Raw genomic sequence first — 21,321 nt, 5'->3', positions numbered from 1 at the left:
GTGTAACTTATTTACTTATAATGGCAAGTCTCAGGTCCAGTCCTTAATCCAACTGTAAACAAATCCAGGAAAAGAGAGAGTGAGGGAGAAACTGGAGACTGCTACACGAGGCCTTTCAAATTTCAATCAAAATGGACTTTTAACTTCTGACTTTTTAGGACAGCGTTTTTCTTTAATAAAACTTTCTTCACTTTTAAATTGTGACTTAAATAGTTTTCGTTATAAATAACAAGCAAATTTATTTTTCCTGTCTTCCTTTTCTATGTGTAACAATATATGTATTTTTAAAAATATGGCTGAGTGTTTCTCCAACGCTTTCACTTGAGCCAATAATAACTCCATCTGTTTTCCCAAGTGACCGGCGATATAGTGGAAGCTTTTGTCATTAAATATGATGCGAAGTGCAGCCCACGTGAAACATGCATGAAAGCTATTTCATAGATAGGCCTAATTTACGTAGTCAAATTCCGGTGTGTTTTATCTAAATCTTCGTCTCAGCCGTCGTAATAATTAGCTAAATTACACAAAAAAGAAAGTCAAACACTTTAATCTTCAATTTCTTTAATGCAAAAAATATACAGACATTTACAAAAAACGATAATAAAAAATAGGAATGTATTTCAGACACAGGATCAATTCCTCCATGTAACGCGTTTCACCAATAAATAAATAAATGTATTCTGAATTTTATTTTTGCACAGGTTAGATCCACACAGTCAGCCTATAATGTGAGCTACACCACCAGTTGACAGTCTCACAACTGCTTCTATAATGCACTTCCACAGAAATAAGTCCAAAGACATGCATTTAAAAAATGTCTTTTTTTTTTTAAAAAATAAAAACCACATGATATTTTCAACATTCGTCGTCAACAACATGAAAAAGCATCAGAGTGGGAGTGTGTGGAGCTATCGCACGGCTGCAGGTCCCCAACAGGCCTCCTGCAAAAAAAGATCCCCCAGAGCTTCTGTCGTCTATGGTTTAAATAGAGTGATCCCATGTATCCAGCATTGGACTCCAGATTTGTCCCGTCAGAATATGATAAGTAGATTCAGCAGTCACCTGTAAATTAGACAAGGCATTATTATCACTAAATTGTGCAGAGAAGTAAACAAAATAACGTTGCAGTATACAGGCATTAAAGAAGATGTTCTGGGTTGGGGTTTTTTTGCCACGGTTTCAGGCTTGGATCATGCTTTTTAGCTGAGAATCGAGCGTACCATTTAGGGCATAACTTCTCCAGATGCTAGTGAGATGTTGACATGGACCAAGCGCCCTCCATCCTCCATACAGAGAAGGCGTAGCTCAGCCTCTCGTGAGCCACATAACTACAACTTGACATTTTGGAGTCCAGCTCGTCGCTCTGCAGCACCTGATACAAGAAGTCGATGTATCTGGCCGCAAGTTTTAGGGTCTGTATTTTGCTAAGTTTGTCCGAGGGCAAAGTGGGGATAATTTTACGCAAAGCCGCGAACGCCTCGTTGAGAGATTGGGTCCTCTGGCGCTCCCGGACGTTGGCCATGACCCGCTGCGACTGGAGCTCCTCGAAAGACTGGGGGCTGCTGCTGCTGGACTTCTTCCCTCTTTTCCCAGGGGTCGGGCTATCTGAGTCCTCCCCGTTTTTCCTGCTAGGTCTTCTCTTCCTCCCACACCTCTTCGGTTGTCTGTCCAGCTCCCCCTCGCTGTTGCTCAGGCTGTCCACAGGAGAAACAGGGGAGCTGCCGGATTCTTCCCCCAGATTTTCCTCAGACATCTCCACTTGGGTAGATGGCGGCCACAAAGTGTCCCAAAAATGATTCCCCTCTCATGAAGTCACAGAATTGGTCCACCTGTAGGTCCGACTGGCTTCGAAGACACCAAAGTATCCATAGATGGGTTCCTGGGAGGACAAGTCTTTTCTGATACTTGAGAAACTTAGGCTGTTCTTATAGGCTGCATGGCGTAAACTTTTTGGGGAGGGACGGGATTGGCCGAGAAGATGGATTACGTGAAACGAGGGGTGGAGGCAGCCAAGGAGCTATCAGAAACGATCCTAATATAAAGTCAGAGTTGGAAAAGATAACTACAATTTCACATCGTTACACACTGTAAAATCTGACAAGTTGATTTTACTTAAAAAAAAACTTGGTAACCACTTTCCTTGAGAAATGAAAAGTAAATAAATATAACCACTGATCTTAATTTATGTTTACTTTATATATAATTGTTAACAAAAAATGTAGTTTTTTGTTTTTTTTTAATTTTATGACGTTGTTGCAGCTTAAAAATGGCAAGTTTAACCTAATCAATCTTTCTAAGTTTTAGCACCTTCAGAAAACCAAGTTTATTGTGCTGTAGTCTGTCAGTGGCAAACTAGTCAGTCATATTGTATATTTTTAAACATGTTAAAAAAAGAACTCGCAGATCTCCTAACTTTGGCAAAATTCTCTTTGTCATGATCAAGTTAAGTCAGACTAACCTGGTTTACTAAAGTTGCTGACACTTAGAAAGAACAAGATAATCTCACTTGTCATATTTAAGTTGCAACAAATTCACAAAATTAGGTAAATAGGTTACAGATAAGATTTATAGTTACTTTCCTTTTCCAAGGCTATTGCTTTCCAAGTAAGATAAACTTATCAGAACTAGTGAACTATTATGCACATGCTAAAACAAAACATTTAAAAACACACAAATATGCCATAAATCAACACACTGTGACACCCTTGTTTGTCCTGCAGGTCTGAGGGCAAACAATGTGTATTTTTATCCCATCAAATCACTGCTGCTATATGTTTGCTATAATTTCCATTAATTATGAGCTGAGTTGACACATCTTTTTTAAAAATCAAGCATTATTCTACCTTGGCACATCTGTGTAGACCAAGCCCACAAGGATTTTTGGATTTATGTTCATCTAGTCTTTCTTAAACCAAGTGAGATCAAAAGACTTTCATATAGGCAACATATGATACCAATCTTGCATTTTTGACATGCAGCCAGTGCTGCAGATTCTCAAACTTTTCCTTGGAAGACAGCTGCATGCTCTAATTATATTCCCCACAAGAGGGCATTTTTTGTATGCTTTAATATACCTTAAAATGTATGTAAAACTGTGGTAAAATAATGTTTCTTTGTTCATCCGTAAAACAATACAAGAAGTGATTGTTCCTTGTAGATTCCAGTCAGGAATGAGAAAAAAAGGGCGGCTCTGTGTTTAAGACCTTCTGGTATTTACTAGGTTGGTGATACAATATCCATCTTGTTTGGTGGAGGATTACTTTGTTTAGGTTGAGATGGCTGTGGTCCACAGGAGCAGCATCTGGTTCAGGAAACAGGGGGGCAGTCAGGGTCAGAGGTCACAACACCAGCGAACATCTATTTACATCCTTATGGAGGCCTGAGAGTGAAGTATTGTTCCAAGGGAAACACAGGCTTGTTTAAGTGACACATTTTACATGTGAACTAAGGAAAATGTCACATCTGTTACATTTTCTGGCTCAGAAATGCATCTTCATTCATTCCCATCACTGTACTGCAAAGTAATTGCAACATTTCATACCTTAAATTTGTAACTTGCATATATCTGTGTGTGCAGATGCTGCTGATTGAGCCTTTTCAAAGTAGCTGGTTGAGCCTTTTCAAGGTGAGTGTACCTGTCTGCTGGCTCTGTCCATGGTGCTGATCTCAACATGTACACACACAACTCTCTACCTGCTGTACCTCACAGGTAAGCTCTCCGTCATCATATCTGAATCCCTTTGCCACCATTTTTCCTGCTGTATCTCTTAACAGAATTTGCAGTGAGTATTGATCTTATCTTGATAGCTTGATTCCCTGTTTCTTAAAATAAAAAATAGATGTTTTCATGGATGGATTAGTCTACTGAACAGGCCTAATGGGCCCTCGCCTAGGTGCTCAAGGTGTCTGCCCCCTCCGACTTTACCTGCAAAAATTTACAGGTTCTGAGCAAGAAGAGACCTAAAAAGACCACAAAGAGATGCAAAGGGACTGCAAAGAGACACCAAATAATGACAAAGAGACAAAATGACCAAATAAGACACAAAATTACCATCAAGAAAACCAAAATGATCTCAAAGAGTCACAAATTGACTACAAACGCACAACAAATGATGACAAAATGACCTCCAAGATATATAAAATGGCACAAGGACTTCAGAGAGACACAAAATGACTACTAATGACTAACGAAATCAAAGAGACACAGGACAGCCCCATTAAGACTTAAAAAGAGATACAAAACCAAGAAATGACATGCATTAAGACTACAACCAGATGCAACACAACAAGAAAAAAAATTAAAACCACCACAAAGTTTTTGTGTCTTGGTCCTCACAGATGTTCAGTGGCCAGGGCGCATGGATGTGTTGGATATTTCATACAGCGTGTAAACAAAGGACTAACTTCCCTTAATAAAATATGTGAATCCAAATGTTTTTAAGTATTTTTGTCTTTACAGTGGTAAAAAGTAACTTAGTATATTTTCTTGAGTCCTGTACTTAAGTACAAATTTGAGTTACTTGTACTTTGCTTGAGTATTTCATTTCAATGCTTCTTGATACTGCTGCATGCCATGTACTAAATTATATTACATTAACCATATTTACTTTTTTGATTAAGATTTTTCATAACACACAATTAGTTTATTAATCATTTTGCATTTTTATAGAATATCTAAATGTGAGGCAGTTCAATCGGCTTCATCTTGACCAACTACAACATTAATGCCTACTTGTTAATATATCAATAACAATAATCCAATAACATAATATTATAATACAGGAGTCACTGGGCATAATGAGTACTTTTGATATTTTAAGTTTTTTTACTTCTTCTTCCACTTCAATAACCGTTTGAATGCAGTAGTATTTTGACAGTGTTACTTTTCCTTAAAGTAACATTAAGTAAGTAAAGTTATCTGAATGCTTCTTCTACCACTGTGCCTTTATTAGGTAGTACACAGTCGAGAGCTGAGAGGAAATGAGAGATGATGTGCACCAAAGGTCTGTTGCTTCCTTATTATGTTTCTTTTACCTGCTCTTGTTTGTTGATATTTATGATTACACTTTTTTAAATCACAGATTGGCTTCCTTCCTTTCCCTTCACTTATCAACCGAGCTTCATCATTATCTCTTGTAATGATATTTTAATTGAGCAAGTAAAAGCAATGAAACATTCCTCACTCCATCCAAGAATATTTTGATTGCCCAGTCAACATCTTAGAACCCTTGGCCATAAGGACACCCCATCATCCCTTGTTGTAATAATAATAATAATAATAATAATAATGCAAACGCTAGTGTTCACTCCCACTCCACATTTACATTTCCTGGCAGATTGCTCTGCAGAGTTCAGCTCTTTGCTGCTGAAGTGACTCTGAGAAAACACAGCTGCTTCTCGAGAATATGATGTCATCACAGGACAACTCCACCAGTGTTGATCTTTAATAAAGACGAAACCTTCATCAGTCAGTCACAGACTGTCAGGGCCGAACAATTACACGCAAGAGGAGATAAACAGCAGTGATTGTTTGTCAGTGTGATTTACTGTACGCTGCCGCCTGCTCGGCCTGAATCAGTGGCGAATAACTGATGAAGAAAGCCTTTGTCCTTATCAATGAGCAGTGAGTGGGCGTTATGATAAAGTCAAGTGTATATATTTCTGACTCATGCAACCTGACACACCAGTCATGAGTGACCCCAGAGCGTCATTAACCACCCCTCCCCGAGGTCACATCAAGGCAGACACAACTCAGGCTCTCACTCACTAAGTCCTGAGCCACAGCCAGATCCACAGAGACCTGTCTATTTTCTCTGCTCCAGCCTTGGAAGGCAGTGTTTCTCTATCAGCCTACTCATATCTATTGAAATAACAAACCACAGTCCTCCACATGCACGAGGCTCCCACAATTGACAGTGATATTCATGTTCACTCCATTAAACTCTAACCGCAATGAGTGCAGTGCCAGCTTGCTGAGATGGATCAACTGCATGGGATGAGAAAAGACAGGGGTGCGTTCTTCAAAGAGCAAGTCCCAGATAGCCTCTAATCAACCCTCGGGACTAACAAGGTCAAACAGCAGAGTTGGATGACAGCATGTTTCCTCAGCAATCGCCTCAAAATGTCCCATTCTGTAGAGAAACCCAGACATCGTGTCAGGGGGATTTCTGATAACAGTGGTCCGGTGGTGGTGAGAGAGGATCTGGGGTGTTGAATTGGGAGGTGAGGATGAAAACAGGCCTTTATAAGCTGTCTGGACACATAGGAGCCAGGACTCCTGAAGTTAGCTGTAAAAGAAAGCCTTTGAAAGCTCACTGCTTTGATGTTGCAGGTCCTAGTCGTGGTTCCTGTATTCCTGCAGCAGAGCACAATTTAACCTTGTCAGAGAAAACTGAGCAGCAAAGCCCTTTCATTCCTGGAACCTTATCTCATAAAAAGTATTGATTTTTGTAGAGAGAAAGGCTCATTTTGTGCATGCAGAAGTGCACATGTGCATATGTGTGAGCGTGAAAGATGTTCTGTTTAATCTATTCACGCTGTCCTAATGACTCTGTGGGACATCAGACAGCTCTACCGCACAATGACACCTTATTAGCCACTAAGAACCAACAAACCTCCGGTATGTTTTCACAGCTTGGACGCTCGGGGTGATGTGGGGTCTGTGCGGAAGGACTGGCATCCCAGCAGTATAGTCTCTGTCTCTCTCTCTCTCTCTCACTCACTCACACACTCACACACACGCAAACACACACACACACACACACACACACCCACACACACAGACACACACACACACACACTCACACACACTTACAAAACAAACACAGGGCCTTCCTCCCAGGGTCTGAGAAAGTGTTTCACTGACAAAAACACAACATATACTTGGTGAAAACAAAAGTTTGTAGAATCACTAAATTCTGCATTTAACCCACATGACCTCACTCTGTCATAACCATCAGCTCATATATTTTGTGCCCCTGCCACTGCTAAAACTTAAACCCCAAGACCACTGAGGCATGCCTTCTGCTGCCTATAAAGCCTGCTGCCACCCAGCAGACCACACACACATTCACCCAGGCTGCTGCAGCATGGAGACCAGTGCACTGACCCATGCAATGAAAATATCTGTTCACAGAGTTACAGTAGCTTTACCACGTGTGATGGAACTATAAGAGCTTGACAGGTGCTGCTATTGAGAGTTTAGAAATACTCTGTCTGCACAGTTCATGAAGATATGGGATTTATTTGTCAGTGTTACATAGATGAGAAATACTCTCAGTTGCTAGTTTATAAATTGATGCAGTCTAATACAACAGTCTTGATTATTTTGGAGGCTTTGGTTTGGCTGCGCTGTATTTGATTTGTTTAAAGGGGTAATGTGCAGGATTTAGTGGCATCTAGCAGTGAGGTTGCACAACTGAAACTTCTTCTGTGTGCCAAAGAACTAGTGGCAGATGCAAAAATACAAAATTGCAAGAAAATGCAAATGTCCCTGAACTGTAGCCAGTGTTTGGTTTGTCCATTCTGGGCTACTGCAGAAACAACATGGCAGATTCCATGGAAGATATAAATGGCTCATTCTAAGGTAGGGAAAACATCGTGATATTTAGTTTCAGGTGATTATAAACAAATGAAACGTAGTTATGAATATTAATATATGGTTCACTGTGGTTCACTGTTCCTGTAATCATGAAGGGCTGGATTGACCGGGTGCGCACGCTGGGCTATGCCTACTCTAAAGAGAAGCGATACAGCCGGGGAGTCTTCAAGGACAAGATGGCCATGCTGTCCTTCACCACTGGGTCTCACGAGTCAACCAATTATGACATTATGACATAAATGCCCCTGTGTTTACATGGAATCAGGGAGAAATGGCAAACCAGATATCATTTTAGCAGACAAGAACAGGACAGTGAAAAATTGTACATTGTGACATTGGGTGAGGCCAGCAGAGAATACAAGCAACAGTGGATGAAATTGCTGTTCAAAGTAAGGCTTGATAATTAAACTCCATGTTTCAGACAATTCAGACAGTCAAGACTGTGTTGGGACCTGCAGGCCAAACAAGTACAACACAAAGGACATTTTCTTACTTAAAAACTTATGTTTTGTAATCACTTATTATGTAAGCGCTATTTTAAAATGCCTTTGATTGTAGAAGAGAAACTTTCTCCCAACTCAATGTAGAATGCTTGTTACACGTGATTTTATTGGAAGCTATTATAACTCAAAAAGATGGATGCAAACCATTGTGTTATTTATTTATTTACTGAGCCAAATATTTTGTTTTTAGGGTGTGATTAAAGAGATGAGGGAGTCTATTAAGTCTGGCCAGGTCATTTCAAGACCAACAGCTATATTAAAGCTGACTATTTTTTTCCAGCCTCAGTCCTCACAGGTGGCACCTTCAAGTATAGACAATTATTGGATCTAAGCTTGTAGGTATTTTGTATAAATACAAACTCAGTGTTACACTTAGAGGTGTTTCTAATGTGTTGTCCACCCTTTTTATATAAATGAGGGTAGACTTAACAGAGTTCCAGTACATATCAGAAAAATACCAAATACAGCAGTCTATATAGCAGAAATGTATTTGTGTAATTAAGAAATCTACATATGCTAAAAGTCATTTTAGATAGTAAAACAGTGAAGAGTAGTCAGTGCTGCTGAGTACACACTGCTGTACTGTCAGTGTTAGTGGTTCATTTCATCCAAATCACAAACTGGCGGTATCTATGCAGATAGTTTTGGTTTTAAGTGCTGCAATTTGAGGCATCTGTTTCTGTTATTTCAGTGGAATTTTGTTTGTGGTGCTCATAACATTGAAAAATAACATTTATGAAACTCAAAAGCAGCATTTCGTTCCAGAAACAATGCCCTATACAGTTAGCCTTGATAATCCACAGACCTCGCTGTCAACTGTTCTTATTTGACATATTTTCTGTATATCAAAAAGTCCAGATGAAATGTATTGAGAAATATAGAGAAACAGGTCACAAATCCTACACGATTAATCTGATATGGGTGTCAAATACCCTCGGTTAGAAATTACATTTCGGCAATTAAGCCTTATTGATACTACTTTAAGTATCAGATCAAATGTGTTGAAGAAAAGAACCAACTGAAAAAAATGTGTCGCATTTCTGACTGCACTATATAAAAGATAAATAAGCTTGAATATGTGTTAACTGTGAGTTTATTAATATTCATGCTCACAGATAACAAGTAAATAGAAGCAGGATTTACATTAATTAGAAATACATGTTGATATGTTTTTACATCATAAAATATACATATATCTAGAAAGACACATGCACCCATACATTCATACTCATACATACACATTTACAAATACACTTACAAACAACAATGTATGCATGTTATGCATTACACAATATACAACACTAACACACTTAAAAGAAAAAAATTAAACCAACAGCGTCAGCTATCCATCTTTTGTTGCATTCCATCTATTGCTGCTTTTAGCCCTTTAATGGTATAAAAATCACAATATTAAATAACATGCATTCAAATAAACAATGCTATATAACTCCTGAAATACAGTAGCACAGACAACTCTTGCTGCTGCTCTAAAGTTATTCCTCCTCATAAAACTTTTGCAGTAAATGATGGCATCTGTGGAATGGAGTCTGTTCATGAGAGCGCACCCACATCCAAAAGTGCTTTGCAGGTGCATGCTTGGAAACAACCACAAAAAAAAAACAGGAAAAAATAAATTAGTCTCTGCTGTCATGTTCCCACAAGCTAGTTCTTCTTTTATTGTTTCATATATCGAGCATAACTGACAAGATGACTTGGCAGAGACTACCTGGTTGGAATGTCATCAGTCACACTCCCAATATGAAATAATGAAAGATTGTTGTGAATGCAACAGCAACGTCTTTCTCCCAATTTGTGGCTCAAAGCCCAACAAAATAACCTTGGCAGAAGAGCACGTGTTGAAAAGCAGCGTCAACATGCCATGTCACATTAACTTATGTAAGTGATGAGCATAATGTCAGTAGTCCAGTGTGGTTCTTCACTCTTACCGCAAGTGCTGTGAGGAGTCCCACCACAGTCCCTGTTAATAAGGGCTCTGTATAGAGAGAGGAGGTCAAACAGAGTGCTCCAGCTGCACATGAGGATGAATAGTGTACAAGGGGATGATGGGCAGAGGTGTGGGGGCGGGGGGACGCGAGGACCTGGGGAGTGATCAGGACAGAGGAGGGTCTCCCATCCTTTGCCAAAAAACACAGAGGAGGAGTAAGGAGGATCAAGCCGGCTGCTTATCTACAGATAGATAGATAGATAGACAGATAGATAGATAGACAGATAGATAGATAGATAGATAGATAGATAGATACACTGTAAAATCTGAGTTGATCTTAACTTCATTATCACACGGATGATTTTGCCAGTGAAGAAATTAAAAGATCTGTGAGATCTGTTTTGTTAACATGTTGAAAATACAAATTTGACTGACTAGTTTGCAACAAGATAAATCCAGATAAATATCAAAGTATACTTGGTTTACTGAAGTTGCTAAAACTTAGAATCGCTGATTTAATCAAGCTTGTCATATTTAAGTTGCAACAACTTCACAAAATCAAGAAAATATAACAAAGTTTTAAGTAAACTTAAGAATTAGATATAAAGTTAACATAAATCAGAGAAATAGTTGTATTTACTTACATCTTTCAAGGTAAAAAGTAAAATCAACTTGTCAGATTTGACTGTATAGATAGATAGATAGATAAATAGAGCATAATAAATTCAAAAACACTTAAACAACCCTTTGCAGGCAGTCAAGTCTAAATTATGTGAGGTAGTAATGACACTAACTCTCCTCTGAACCGCAGCTGTGTTCCCATCTCCCCCAGATTTCTGCTCACCTCTGCTACTCCCTGTGTGTCAGTTAAAGGCGACCTCCTCCTCCTCCTCCTTCAGTCAGACCAATCTGTCAGGACACAATAGGCTACCTCTCCAGCTATGTTGTTTTTGGAATGGGAACCCTTCAGCACCGCTTGTTCTCCCTCGTGGTTGATAGAAATTAGTCAAGAGGACACTCTTCTTTGAGGGGTTTATCTCGGCTGACTGTAGATTTTTTTTTTTTGCTCTTGGGGTGTTGTTTACTTTCACTCATCAGTGTGGAAGTTGTGTGATCATGGCCACCCAGCTGGGGATCTCTTCAAGATGTGAAGTCATTTTGCTTGATTAACACACTCAACATTTCCAGTTAAAAGTCTAAATAAGACTATGCACACAGCTAAGGTTTTAATTACATGTTCACAAAATACATTTCTTCATCAGTATAACCAGCATTAGATGCCTTCTCTCTCTGGATGAAGGAGGATGGACTGAGGGCTGACATCTGTTAAAGACATTACTTTCTGTTGTAAGGCGTAGACACCTGCAGCTTCTGGCAATTCTCACCATCTGCTGGACATACTTTAAGTAATAGCAGGTAACAGGAATGTGTAGGCTACAGTCATAAGCAGCAGTGATTGTGATGCCACCTGTAGCCTAGCTTGAATGTTTTCTTGATGTTTACAGTAGTGGAACACATTTACTTCTCTGTACCTTGTGCAAACTGGTGTGCTTTATCTCAAAAACATGGGGGATAAAGGCAAAGAGCAACTTAAGAAATGTTTTGCATATTGCAAGGAATTAGTAGTTTGAAAACTTTTTTTTTTTAAAGCTAGGGAATACTATATTTATAATTGTCATTATTGAATATTTAACATTTCAAGTAATTTCCTTGTTTATTTATTTCTTCCATTCTTTCTTTCCTTGTTTATTGTTTTATCTCCTTTTTTATTTTATTTTTATTTTATTTTATTTTTTTAAGAAACCAAACTATTTTTCATTTTTGATGTAATTTCTTCTTAGGTTGCTCAATGCCTTCTTCACGTTTTTTTTTTAAGAAATCAAGCCAATTTGCTCAGATTGTAATTATTTAAAAATTCAATTAATTATTCACTAACAGATCTTTTTCATCTTTTTTGCTTGTGATCATGACCCATAACAAAATAAAAAGTGTTGAGTTTTCAGAGGGAACTAACATGTAAAGTGCTACAAATAAAGTTGGACTGATTAATTAATGAGGTTTATTTTTTCGATTCCAGTTGGTTTATATTGAAATATCTGTTTAGGCCAAAGATTCGTTGGGGCCTAGATGTCTTGTTTTTGTGTCGTTAGGTTACAGTAGCCTAAAAAGGTAGGTGCTTTTATTTTGGAAGAGTAATACCGGTAGGAGAAGAGGGCGCAGGTGTGTGGTACCTTTTGTTTGTTTAGCGCATGGCCGAAAAGAGCACAAGGTTTGTCAATATTTCCAGTGTTTTCCATGTAATGTTGAGTGACATCATGATGTGCATAAAGTTGTTTTAGTCGGTATAGGCCTACATTTACAAATGGCTTATTGTGCCACTTAGTTTCACATGTTTTAATTGGGCTAATTTTGGCTAACATGTAGCCAAACAATTTATTTTCGTCCTCTAACGTTACTCGCGGCATTTTCCAGCTAATGGTCAGCTAGCATAACATTAGCCTGTTTCACGATTAAGTGTGCGTTTTTCTTCAGTTTAATGCAGGCTAATAATAAGCAAAAGGCTAACACCGGTTGATTTTAGCCGTGTGCATATCTCTTTTGGGGTCCCCTAGAAACGACTTTGGTTGTCGTGTGTACTACTTGGTTGTTTGTTTTTCTATTTGCAGCTGTGTTTTTGTCAAATTAGTGAAGATGTTTTGTTTGTTTGCATGTGTTTTCTCAGTTTACAGTGCGCTGAGCTCTCAAGCTGACCGCACAATGTCACTTACTGTAATTTCAGTCTAACAGTTAGTAGCTCTTCCTTGGTTTTGCTGCAGGTAGCCTAGTCTGGTGAAATGCTGTAGTATGGAGGCATGTGTTACAGGAGCTACTGTAGGCTCTATGACGCAAGCATGCTTAAATTGGCATTTTATGTGTTTTATTCTCAGTGACAGTGTTTGTTACGTTTTATATGTGATTTTAGATTTTAAAAAAGTGCTAAATCATTTCATTTTAAGTTAAACAGTGGTGGAATGTAATTAAGTATGTTTACTCAAGTATTGTACTGAAGTAGGCTACAAATCTTAGGTACTTGTACTTAACTTGAGTATTTTCATTGATTAATCAATGAGCTGATTGTCAGCAATTTAATTTTGCGTTTAGGCGTGTTTTAAATTTAGTGTTTTCTGAATTTTTTTTAGTTTTATAATTTTTCTTTTGTGTGTTTTTTGTGTATTTTCTCTATTTTCTTTTCAGTAATTTTGAGGTTTTGGGGGTATTTTTTCTCATTTAATAAAAAGTACGATTTTCTTTCCTTTTTGTTTTTTTTAAATTTCTCTGCATTGTGTACTTTTACCTTTAAAGTTTTAAGTACTTCTTCTAGAGTATACTTACTTACTTTTACTTAAGTAACATTATTAATGCAGGACTTAACTTGTAACAGAGAATTTTCTCAGTGTGGTATTAGTACCTCTGATTAAGTAAAGGAACTGAATACTTCTTCCACCACTGAAGTTAACTGTGCTTACCCGTTACACCCTATCAGAACCTGTCATTGTGTTAGGTTAAACACGTTTTTAGTCTTAGCTCTTAGTATGTATCCACTGTTAGTTTTTTGGTTTTTAAAATGTCAGAAACATGCGACAAATGTCAATTAGTGTTTCCCAAACCCCAAGATGACGTCCTGAAATTTCTTGTTTTGTACACAACCCAAAGATGTTCAGTCTACTGTCATAGTAATCAGAAAATAATGACATTTAAGAGGCTAAAATCAAACAATTTTTACCTTTTTTTTTCTACTCAAACTGATTAATAAATGTTTAAATTAGTTGACAATTGTTTTATTAGTTGACAACTAATCAATTTATCATTGCAGTTGTGGCTCTACATTTTGCTTGTAATACTTATGTTCTAGGAGTTTGAATGCAGGACTTTTACCTGTAATGGATTCGTCTTCTTACACTGTTCTACATGGACTTTTATTTATGTAAAGGATGTGACTACCTGTACTGGCACTGTGAAGGTTTCCAGTGCAACTCTTTAGAAGCCAGTACTTTAATTGCTCATTTGGTAAGAAGGCCTGAGATTTGAGGATTGGATGCAGTCTGTTAATATAGGTTGTGTTGTAAGAGTTGTGCACATTTTAAGAACAAAGCGACCCGCTAGTGAAGCGCTAATCATCAAAATGTTGTGCTGCATTCCCACGTCCCATTCTGGCATTCCTCCATCTGTTTTTTAGATTATTGACGAACTGGTAGTGTCACGGTTGGTACATCAGGCCTGTCAGCAGACGTGCTCTTTGCACCTCCCCCATGCCATTGTGGTACACCTGACAAAACTTCTTACTGCAAGATAGGATGTGATCACATCAACAAAAATAAACGTGCCTTCTAACAGGGGAAACTGGAGAGAGGCTTTGCCATCATTCCACTGACGGCAAAGTAATCACAGTAAATCAGGGACTTTGTTGTGGTCTGAGGTGCAGATGCTTTTCTCGGATGTTTATCAAAAATATCGGGGCTTATTTGTGTCTTCTAATTTTCCTTAATCTTTATCACGGTGTTCTGCAATGACGAAACTTGGTTTCTGTGAGGTTGGTTGATGGAAAAAGTGAGAGTGAGAGTCAAGTGAGGTGTCCAAGGATGTGGATGGTGATTACTCACAAAGCCGCTCTGAACGCTGCCAAACACTTCAGGTTGTTTTTTTTCCCTGTGAGTCATTTGGTAACAGAGCTTCCTCCTTCCCAGCGGTGGTCATGGGAAGAGGCTCCAAGCAGGCTGTTAGTCAGCAGAAAGGCATTGAACTCTGGGCAACAATCGACACCTTGTAACATACACCACAAACATTTTCTGCTAAAACTGGAAACATACAAACTGTCACAGGTTTACGAAACTACAACAGTGTCTGTATTTTTGTGATAAGAACAACTTGCATCCTAGATTTTATTGTTTGAATAAAAAAAAGCCTTTGTTTTCAGGCATGTTGTGCATCTATATACACACACAGTTGTATTTCCCATTTTAAATTTTCTGCAAGAATTTAACTGTAGGTGTTGTCTTGTGGTAGAGTTTCCTTCTCTTAATGTATGGACTCCAACTGTAGTGAAGGATGCTGTGATCTCACTGTTTGATCCTTCACTGAGTGACTAAAACACCAGTGATAAATGAAGTGCAACCATAAACCTTTTTCTGACTTTTGTAATTGCTGAACTTTCTCCTCTTTCACATCATCTATTACCAAACTATTATGAGGCTATGAGAAAGGGAAGGAGGGTGGGGGAAACGGTGGAGGGGTGTAGGAGACACCACCACTACCTTTGCAGCATGCATAAATCACCAGGCTAATAAATTGAAAGCTAAATGACTTCTTGCCCTCCACATATATCATGGAGGCAAACCAAATGAAGCCTTATATACCCCAGAGGACAGAGGAATGCTTCTGTTCATAACAGTGATTTGTGGATGGCCCACATGGCTGTTGGCTTTAGAAATCAGAATCAAACTATTTGGACTCATGCATGTTCATTTATAGCAGCATTGTTAGAAATAAGTTTATTAGGAAAGAATACAAACAATTTCCAAAATCAAATAATTTCTATCCTCTGTTTTACATTGTCCATTAAAAAAAACTGAGTTGCAGCAGTGTACTGGTTTCATAGTATGAAAATTGATGGTTACATTTGCTTAACAACAGTATTGAAAAAAGTAGAACAGGATGGAAAATCTCACTTTTATTATAGTTATTGTCAAAAGGGACACTTTTTACACATACTGTCATTTTAAGTAATGGTTTCAAGTTTCAGTTATATTAGTGAAATGTGTGACACCAAAAAACCCCTCTGTTTTCATTTCTTTAAGTGTCATTGTAATCATTATTTAAAAATATTCTGTAATACTGTGATACAGTGATATCTCGATATTTTCTGAGATGGTTATTGTACTGTGAAAGTCTGATTGCATCTCTCCCTCAAATAGCTATCAAATTCTCTATACAACTGCAATTCTTGCAAAAGAACAAATCATATCAATGATACCAAAATCATAGTAAGGCCAATATCCAAATCGCAGGAGCTGCAAGTTTTTGTAACAACATAAAATTTTAAATGAAGCATTGTGGTGCTCCAGAGGTGCTCTGTGCTACAAATCATATTCCAGATGTAAAAGAGCATGCTTGTTTGATGCAGACTCTAGCAAAAAACATCTTTATACATCTCACATACTTTTGTATTAATGAAAATGAAATTACCATTCCCACTAATACCGTGACTTGTAATGCAATGTCTGTCACAAATAATTGCAATACAATTGTTTTTGCATATTGTGCAGACATAAAGAAAAGTATAAATGTGCACTAGATCTTTATTTATTATTATTTATGACATGCTGAGAAGTTCAGGAAACTCAGTGTTCAAAAGGCCTCACACCTGTCCCACACAGGAGCAACACATGCAAACTTTATGGTAGTTTTGGCTTTGTTGTTGTTGTTGTTGTTGTTGTTGTTGTTGTTGTTTTGTATCTCTTTTGTAGTCATTTTTGTCACTTTGATGTTTTTCTTTTTTGGGGGGGTGGGGAGTCATTTTGTGTCTCTTTGCAGTTTTGCCCCTTTTTGTAGTTATTTCATGCTTCTTCGCAGTTGCTTTGTATCTCTTTGAGGTCATTTTGAGTCTCTTCCTTGTTGGTATGTGTTCATTTCTGTGAAATTTAAAGTTGAAGGCCGGAGGCCGCTAACATTTCGGCTCCTGAGCCTGGTAGGTGCATTCAGTAATCCATCCGTGAGTGTTTTTTTTTTTAGCTGTGATCCTTATCTGATAAAAACATGATAATACCATTATCATGTTTTCATTTCTGTGTTTTTAAATATGTGTTTGTCAGCAAACACTCTTCAGACCAAACAGAAATGAGCAACTGTGGAAATGATTAAAACTCACTCAATATCGGTACAATGGCGCCACCCACTGGATGGAAACTGCCAGGTTCAGTGATGCTTAAAGGCGCTCTGGGTCCTCCATGAAAACACAAATTGCAGATATAACTTGCAAGCTTCTCTATTGTAAAGATTGTTTTCAATATTCACCTCAATAAGAGTGCATCAAAGATTAAATAACTGAGAGTAGGGCCCAAATGAACTCTGAGAAAGATGTGTTTCTGAAAACATTAAACAATTTGAGGAGAGGAAGCCTAAAATATGAGTTTTAGTCAACATCTTCTCAGTTAATGCATCATCCAAATCTCTGTGAAAAAAGATGCACTAATGGACTAAGTTTTTCTTGGCAGTTAGCTGGGATAAGAGCCAGATGAAACAGTAATTTCTGCTTTTTTTCTCCTCTTAAAGAAAATAAAATCCTGCCAGCCTCTCCTTAATCCCTCTTGGATCACTGCAGCAGATTGAGCAGCCAAGATGGGCTTTGTTTGTGAGGTCTCACCTTGTCCATTGTCCCAATGAAGAATAGGGTCCATGTGGGACACTTGTCGAAATGCAAGCTGTGGTGAGTATATTGCCAAGAAACAGTATAATATACATGAAGTATGCTGAACAAACATATTTGTGATGTGCCCTAGTTCATTACATTACTGGAATTGTATAAATGTTGCAGTAAAGGGCTGCACTTCAGGGCGTGAGAGAACATTTTCAGTGTCTCAGTTTGCTCTGCAAATATTGCAAATGTATTTTTTTTAAATTAATTCTTGTTAAATATTCTCACACTAACAGGCAGGACTCGGTGTTGGCACAGGTTTAGCAGGAGTGTTGGTGACAGGGACTACTTAATGTGTTAATTTGTTGATGTGTTATGAGGAGGAGCAGTGGCTCATGTTGGCAGGGAGCTTTGAGTGAAACACAACAGCAGTCTGGAAGAAGCTGTGGACATAAACTCTGTGATATATGATCTTCTTTTGATGATATAATTTCACTGAGAACAGTCTGTCCAGAGTTCAGAGGAGAGCTGTTATATAGTCAGCCCTTCTCATAACTAAAAATGCTCTTTTGTATGTGAAGCAGTAAAAATAATACAGACAGCAGTCTACTGTCAAGTGGATGAGTATATGTGGTATGTAAAAAAAAAAAAAAAAAAAAAGAAAGAAAAAAAAAGCCACTTGCTACAGACAAAGTGTTGTGGTGGCTCTGTTGTGGTATTCATTTTCCTGGTGTACATTTCCTGCTCCAAAGACTGGGATAGTGCCAGAAAACTAAAACCAAGCAAATCGTTCTATCGTAATAGGAACTGAGTCATTCGGAGTAACAAAGCCAGCAATAATTATGATGAACAAAGGCTCACTTAATGGTAAAACAAACAAAAAACTGTTGACTAATTGGCTAAAAGATTCTGAGCAATTTTCTACCACTAACAGCAAAACACTTGAGCATTATTGTGCAAAAATTCTATATATACTGATGTTTTGTTGTTGTGAATGAATGAGGACAACTGTACTTTAAGCTTAAGTTAGTTTTGTGACATTACATCAACAAATCATTTAATTTGGATGCCCAGTTTTGACCTCAAAAAGCAGGAACGAAGGTTAGGAGTGCAAAAGGCTGCAAACTTTCTGCTAAATTTCCAGCAACGTAGTGTTTTGTTTTGCTATACACAGTGTGAAACCTGTGCTGTCTCTGTCTTTTCATAGTACAGGCCTCTGTTTTGCTAAATTATATCCAGATAGTTATTGTCTATGTTTTCCACTTCATGTTCATGTCATCCAAGCAGAATACAGGTGTTATACCTAAAAGTGTCTCTTAAAGACTGTAATACATAGAAAGATGTTTGTTGTTTGATTGTCAGCAGATTCTTTTAGGGTTTTTATATAGGCTACATTTTGCAGAGACTTGATTCACATGAGACTTGCTTGACTAACACTGATTATCTAAAATGTTTATGATGTTGTTAGATGAATCTGACCTGTGCATTAATGTAAAAGCAGGAGCTCATTTTGAACTATTAACTACTGACTATTTTCATATTAGATTAATCTGCTTATTATTTTCTCTGTTATTTGATTAATTGATTGTCTTGTAAAAAAATCTGGGGATAGTGAGAAATTGTGTCATATCTGCCCAAAGCTCAAAGTGATGCCCTCTTGATGATTAAAAATAACATTAAAATTCTTAAATTAAAACAAAAGCAAAAACAGCAACAAAAAAAAAATCACTCACATTTGTTAAAAATGAACCATGAAATGTTCTTGCATTTAAAAAAAAAAGGACTTAAACGATTTGCAGTCACTGCAAATTAATTTTCTGTCAAGTTATTCATTGACTATTTTTTAAATAACTAGAAACTAAAGCTGTCAGATTAATGTAGTGGAATAGAAGTAGAAAGTGAGAGCCTTACAGTAAAGGCATTTAGTTGCGTTACACCCCTGGGCGCAGCTCATATTATTTTAAATTTATGCCTTTGTGATTATGACTTGACTTGCATGACTTATAGCTTATAAGCTTATATAGCTTATAACTTGGCTTGACTTGCTCAATTTTCACAAGTGACTTTCTTGAGACTTTAAGATTAAGACTTGAGACTTTCTTGGGACTTGCACATTGATTACTTCTCCCATTGCTGATATTTTGTGATGTTCCCCACTCGTTTTAGTTATTTTCTCTTTCACTCATTTTATGTTCGCATCATCTGCTGTTTAGTAGTGGCATGTGGACAGATGAGCGAGGTGAATGGCATGCAGTCTCTAATACTAAGTCCATCTTGTAGCACCGTCACAGACATGTGAAAGGCTGTCTGGGTTGGATATATTTCTTAACAGTTTTGCTTATCCTTTCACAGAAAAATCGGTATTAAAGATGTCATCGTTCTGCACCGCAATGTATAGTCACAATAACATAAATGACATCAGGAGGCGAAATATTTTCTCACAAAAATATAAAGCCTCAGACAGGCAGTGATTTTCATAATAATTAACTGTTATCTGCATTCTCACAGTGCTGCTATAAAAGGCTGCCAAAACAAAGGTGGTCACATTTCATTAGTCTCAAAGTTAAACGCCTCACTGCATCTGAAAAATAGGGACCTAAAAAGGCAGTGTCCTTTTTTAAATTGGATGCCTCAGACAGTTTTCATATGTGTCCCTCACTGTAATACTGTCAATGCTTCACTGTGTATCATGTTGTGAGAGCAAAAGCTACATCCTTCAGTATGTATAGAAACTGACCTCAGCATTTCTATCATTTTGTGCATTTTTGAGCCATTTATCATATAGGTTTAGACTTCTGAATGGCTTATCTGTAATTGGTTCCAACACTGTATATACCATATGCATAAGTACACTACACATTCATACATTTTTATTATAAAGCCTGAACATTGCAGTCTTTCTTTTTGGTAACCTTTGATGCTTTATACTGCAACATAACGCTGTAGTCATACTCTTTTATGTGCACAACTACAGCAAAAACATTCAGTAGTGATATTTAATTAATATCGGTATACTATGCAGCAATTGTTTGCTCCTGTTTGTTAACAATATCACCATAGAAACTATGTTTACTCCATTTCAGCGTGCCAGTGCATGTTATGGCAAAGGCCTGGAAAGGTTGTTGGATTGGAGTGTAATCTGTCAGCAGCAGCAACCGTGTAACTGTCAGCTGACAAAACAAACAACAATGTCGGCCTACAGGGCAAAAACCAAGGTAGCTTTCCTTGTTGTCAGATAATTACCTGCATAGACAGTAATGTTCACACACTGACTTTATGTAAGTCTGAAGGACATTCATCAGTTCTCTTTCTTATCAGTCTCCATTGACTTGTTTGTGTTTGTATCGGCCATGTGGTCAGTGTGACGTATATGATGCTCTCACTGCTGAAATAGCCAGATCTGTTGGCTGTGATACCAATAAAATAGTATGCATACTATGCCTATTGGCACACCAGAGGCTTTTGCCAGCATGGCAATGGTGCAAACCCAGTAAAGGCCAACCCCAGCTTTGTCCCTTGAAATTAAATTCTCTTTTCTAAAGGAAGACTTATTTGTAGCCCCCTCTTGGATGCATGCTGCATACTATCTTGAACCTGGTTGCCACTCTTTCATCAAGTCTCTACCTCTACTGTGCGCCGTGCTCAGGAGCGTCCTGAATACAGCAAAAGAAGAAGAAAACGCAGGCAGAGTCTCTGCAGATAAATATACTGCCAGATACTTGGCAGTTTGTCATACATAATGATTTAGAAACTACCAATGAGTCTATACAAAGTTTTTAGGAACATCCTGCAAAGTATCTTTTAAATGGGAACTAGGCCCATTTCCAAAATTCATAAATGTTATTCCTGTGGTCGAAACAGTCCAAAATTTAGGTAAAACATA

General features: G+C 37.8%; 1 protein-coding gene across 1 annotated transcript; it reads right to left on the bottom strand.

Annotated features, from left to right (window-relative positions):
- Positions 1-631: 631 nt before the first annotated feature.
- twist1b (twist family bHLH transcription factor 1b) lies at positions 632-1,878 on the bottom strand. Its single transcript, XM_042490587.1, has 2 exons — positions 1,221-1,878; positions 632-1,062 (listed from the first exon to the last, which is right to left on the bottom strand). Exon 1 carries the CDS (start codon positions 1,751-1,753, stop codon positions 1,247-1,249), a length of 507 nt encoding a protein of 168 aa, XP_042346521.1. The 5' UTR covers positions 1,754-1,878; the 3' UTR covers positions 632-1,062; positions 1,221-1,246.
- Positions 1,879-21,321: the final 19,443 nt, after the last annotated feature.

This window comes from Plectropomus leopardus, chromosome 7, assembly GCF_008729295.1.
Source record: "Plectropomus leopardus isolate mb chromosome 7, YSFRI_Pleo_2.0, whole genome shotgun sequence".
Taxonomy (NCBI): domain Eukaryota; kingdom Metazoa; phylum Chordata; class Actinopteri; order Perciformes; family Serranidae; genus Plectropomus; species Plectropomus leopardus.
This window is presented reverse-complemented; position numbering and strand designations above follow the sequence as displayed.

Excerpts from the sequence above, each read along its gene's own strand:
- twist1b (XM_042490587.1), bottom strand. The coding sequence starts at position 1,753 with ATGTCTGAGGAAAATCTGGGGGAAGAATCCGGCAGCTCCCCTGTTTCT.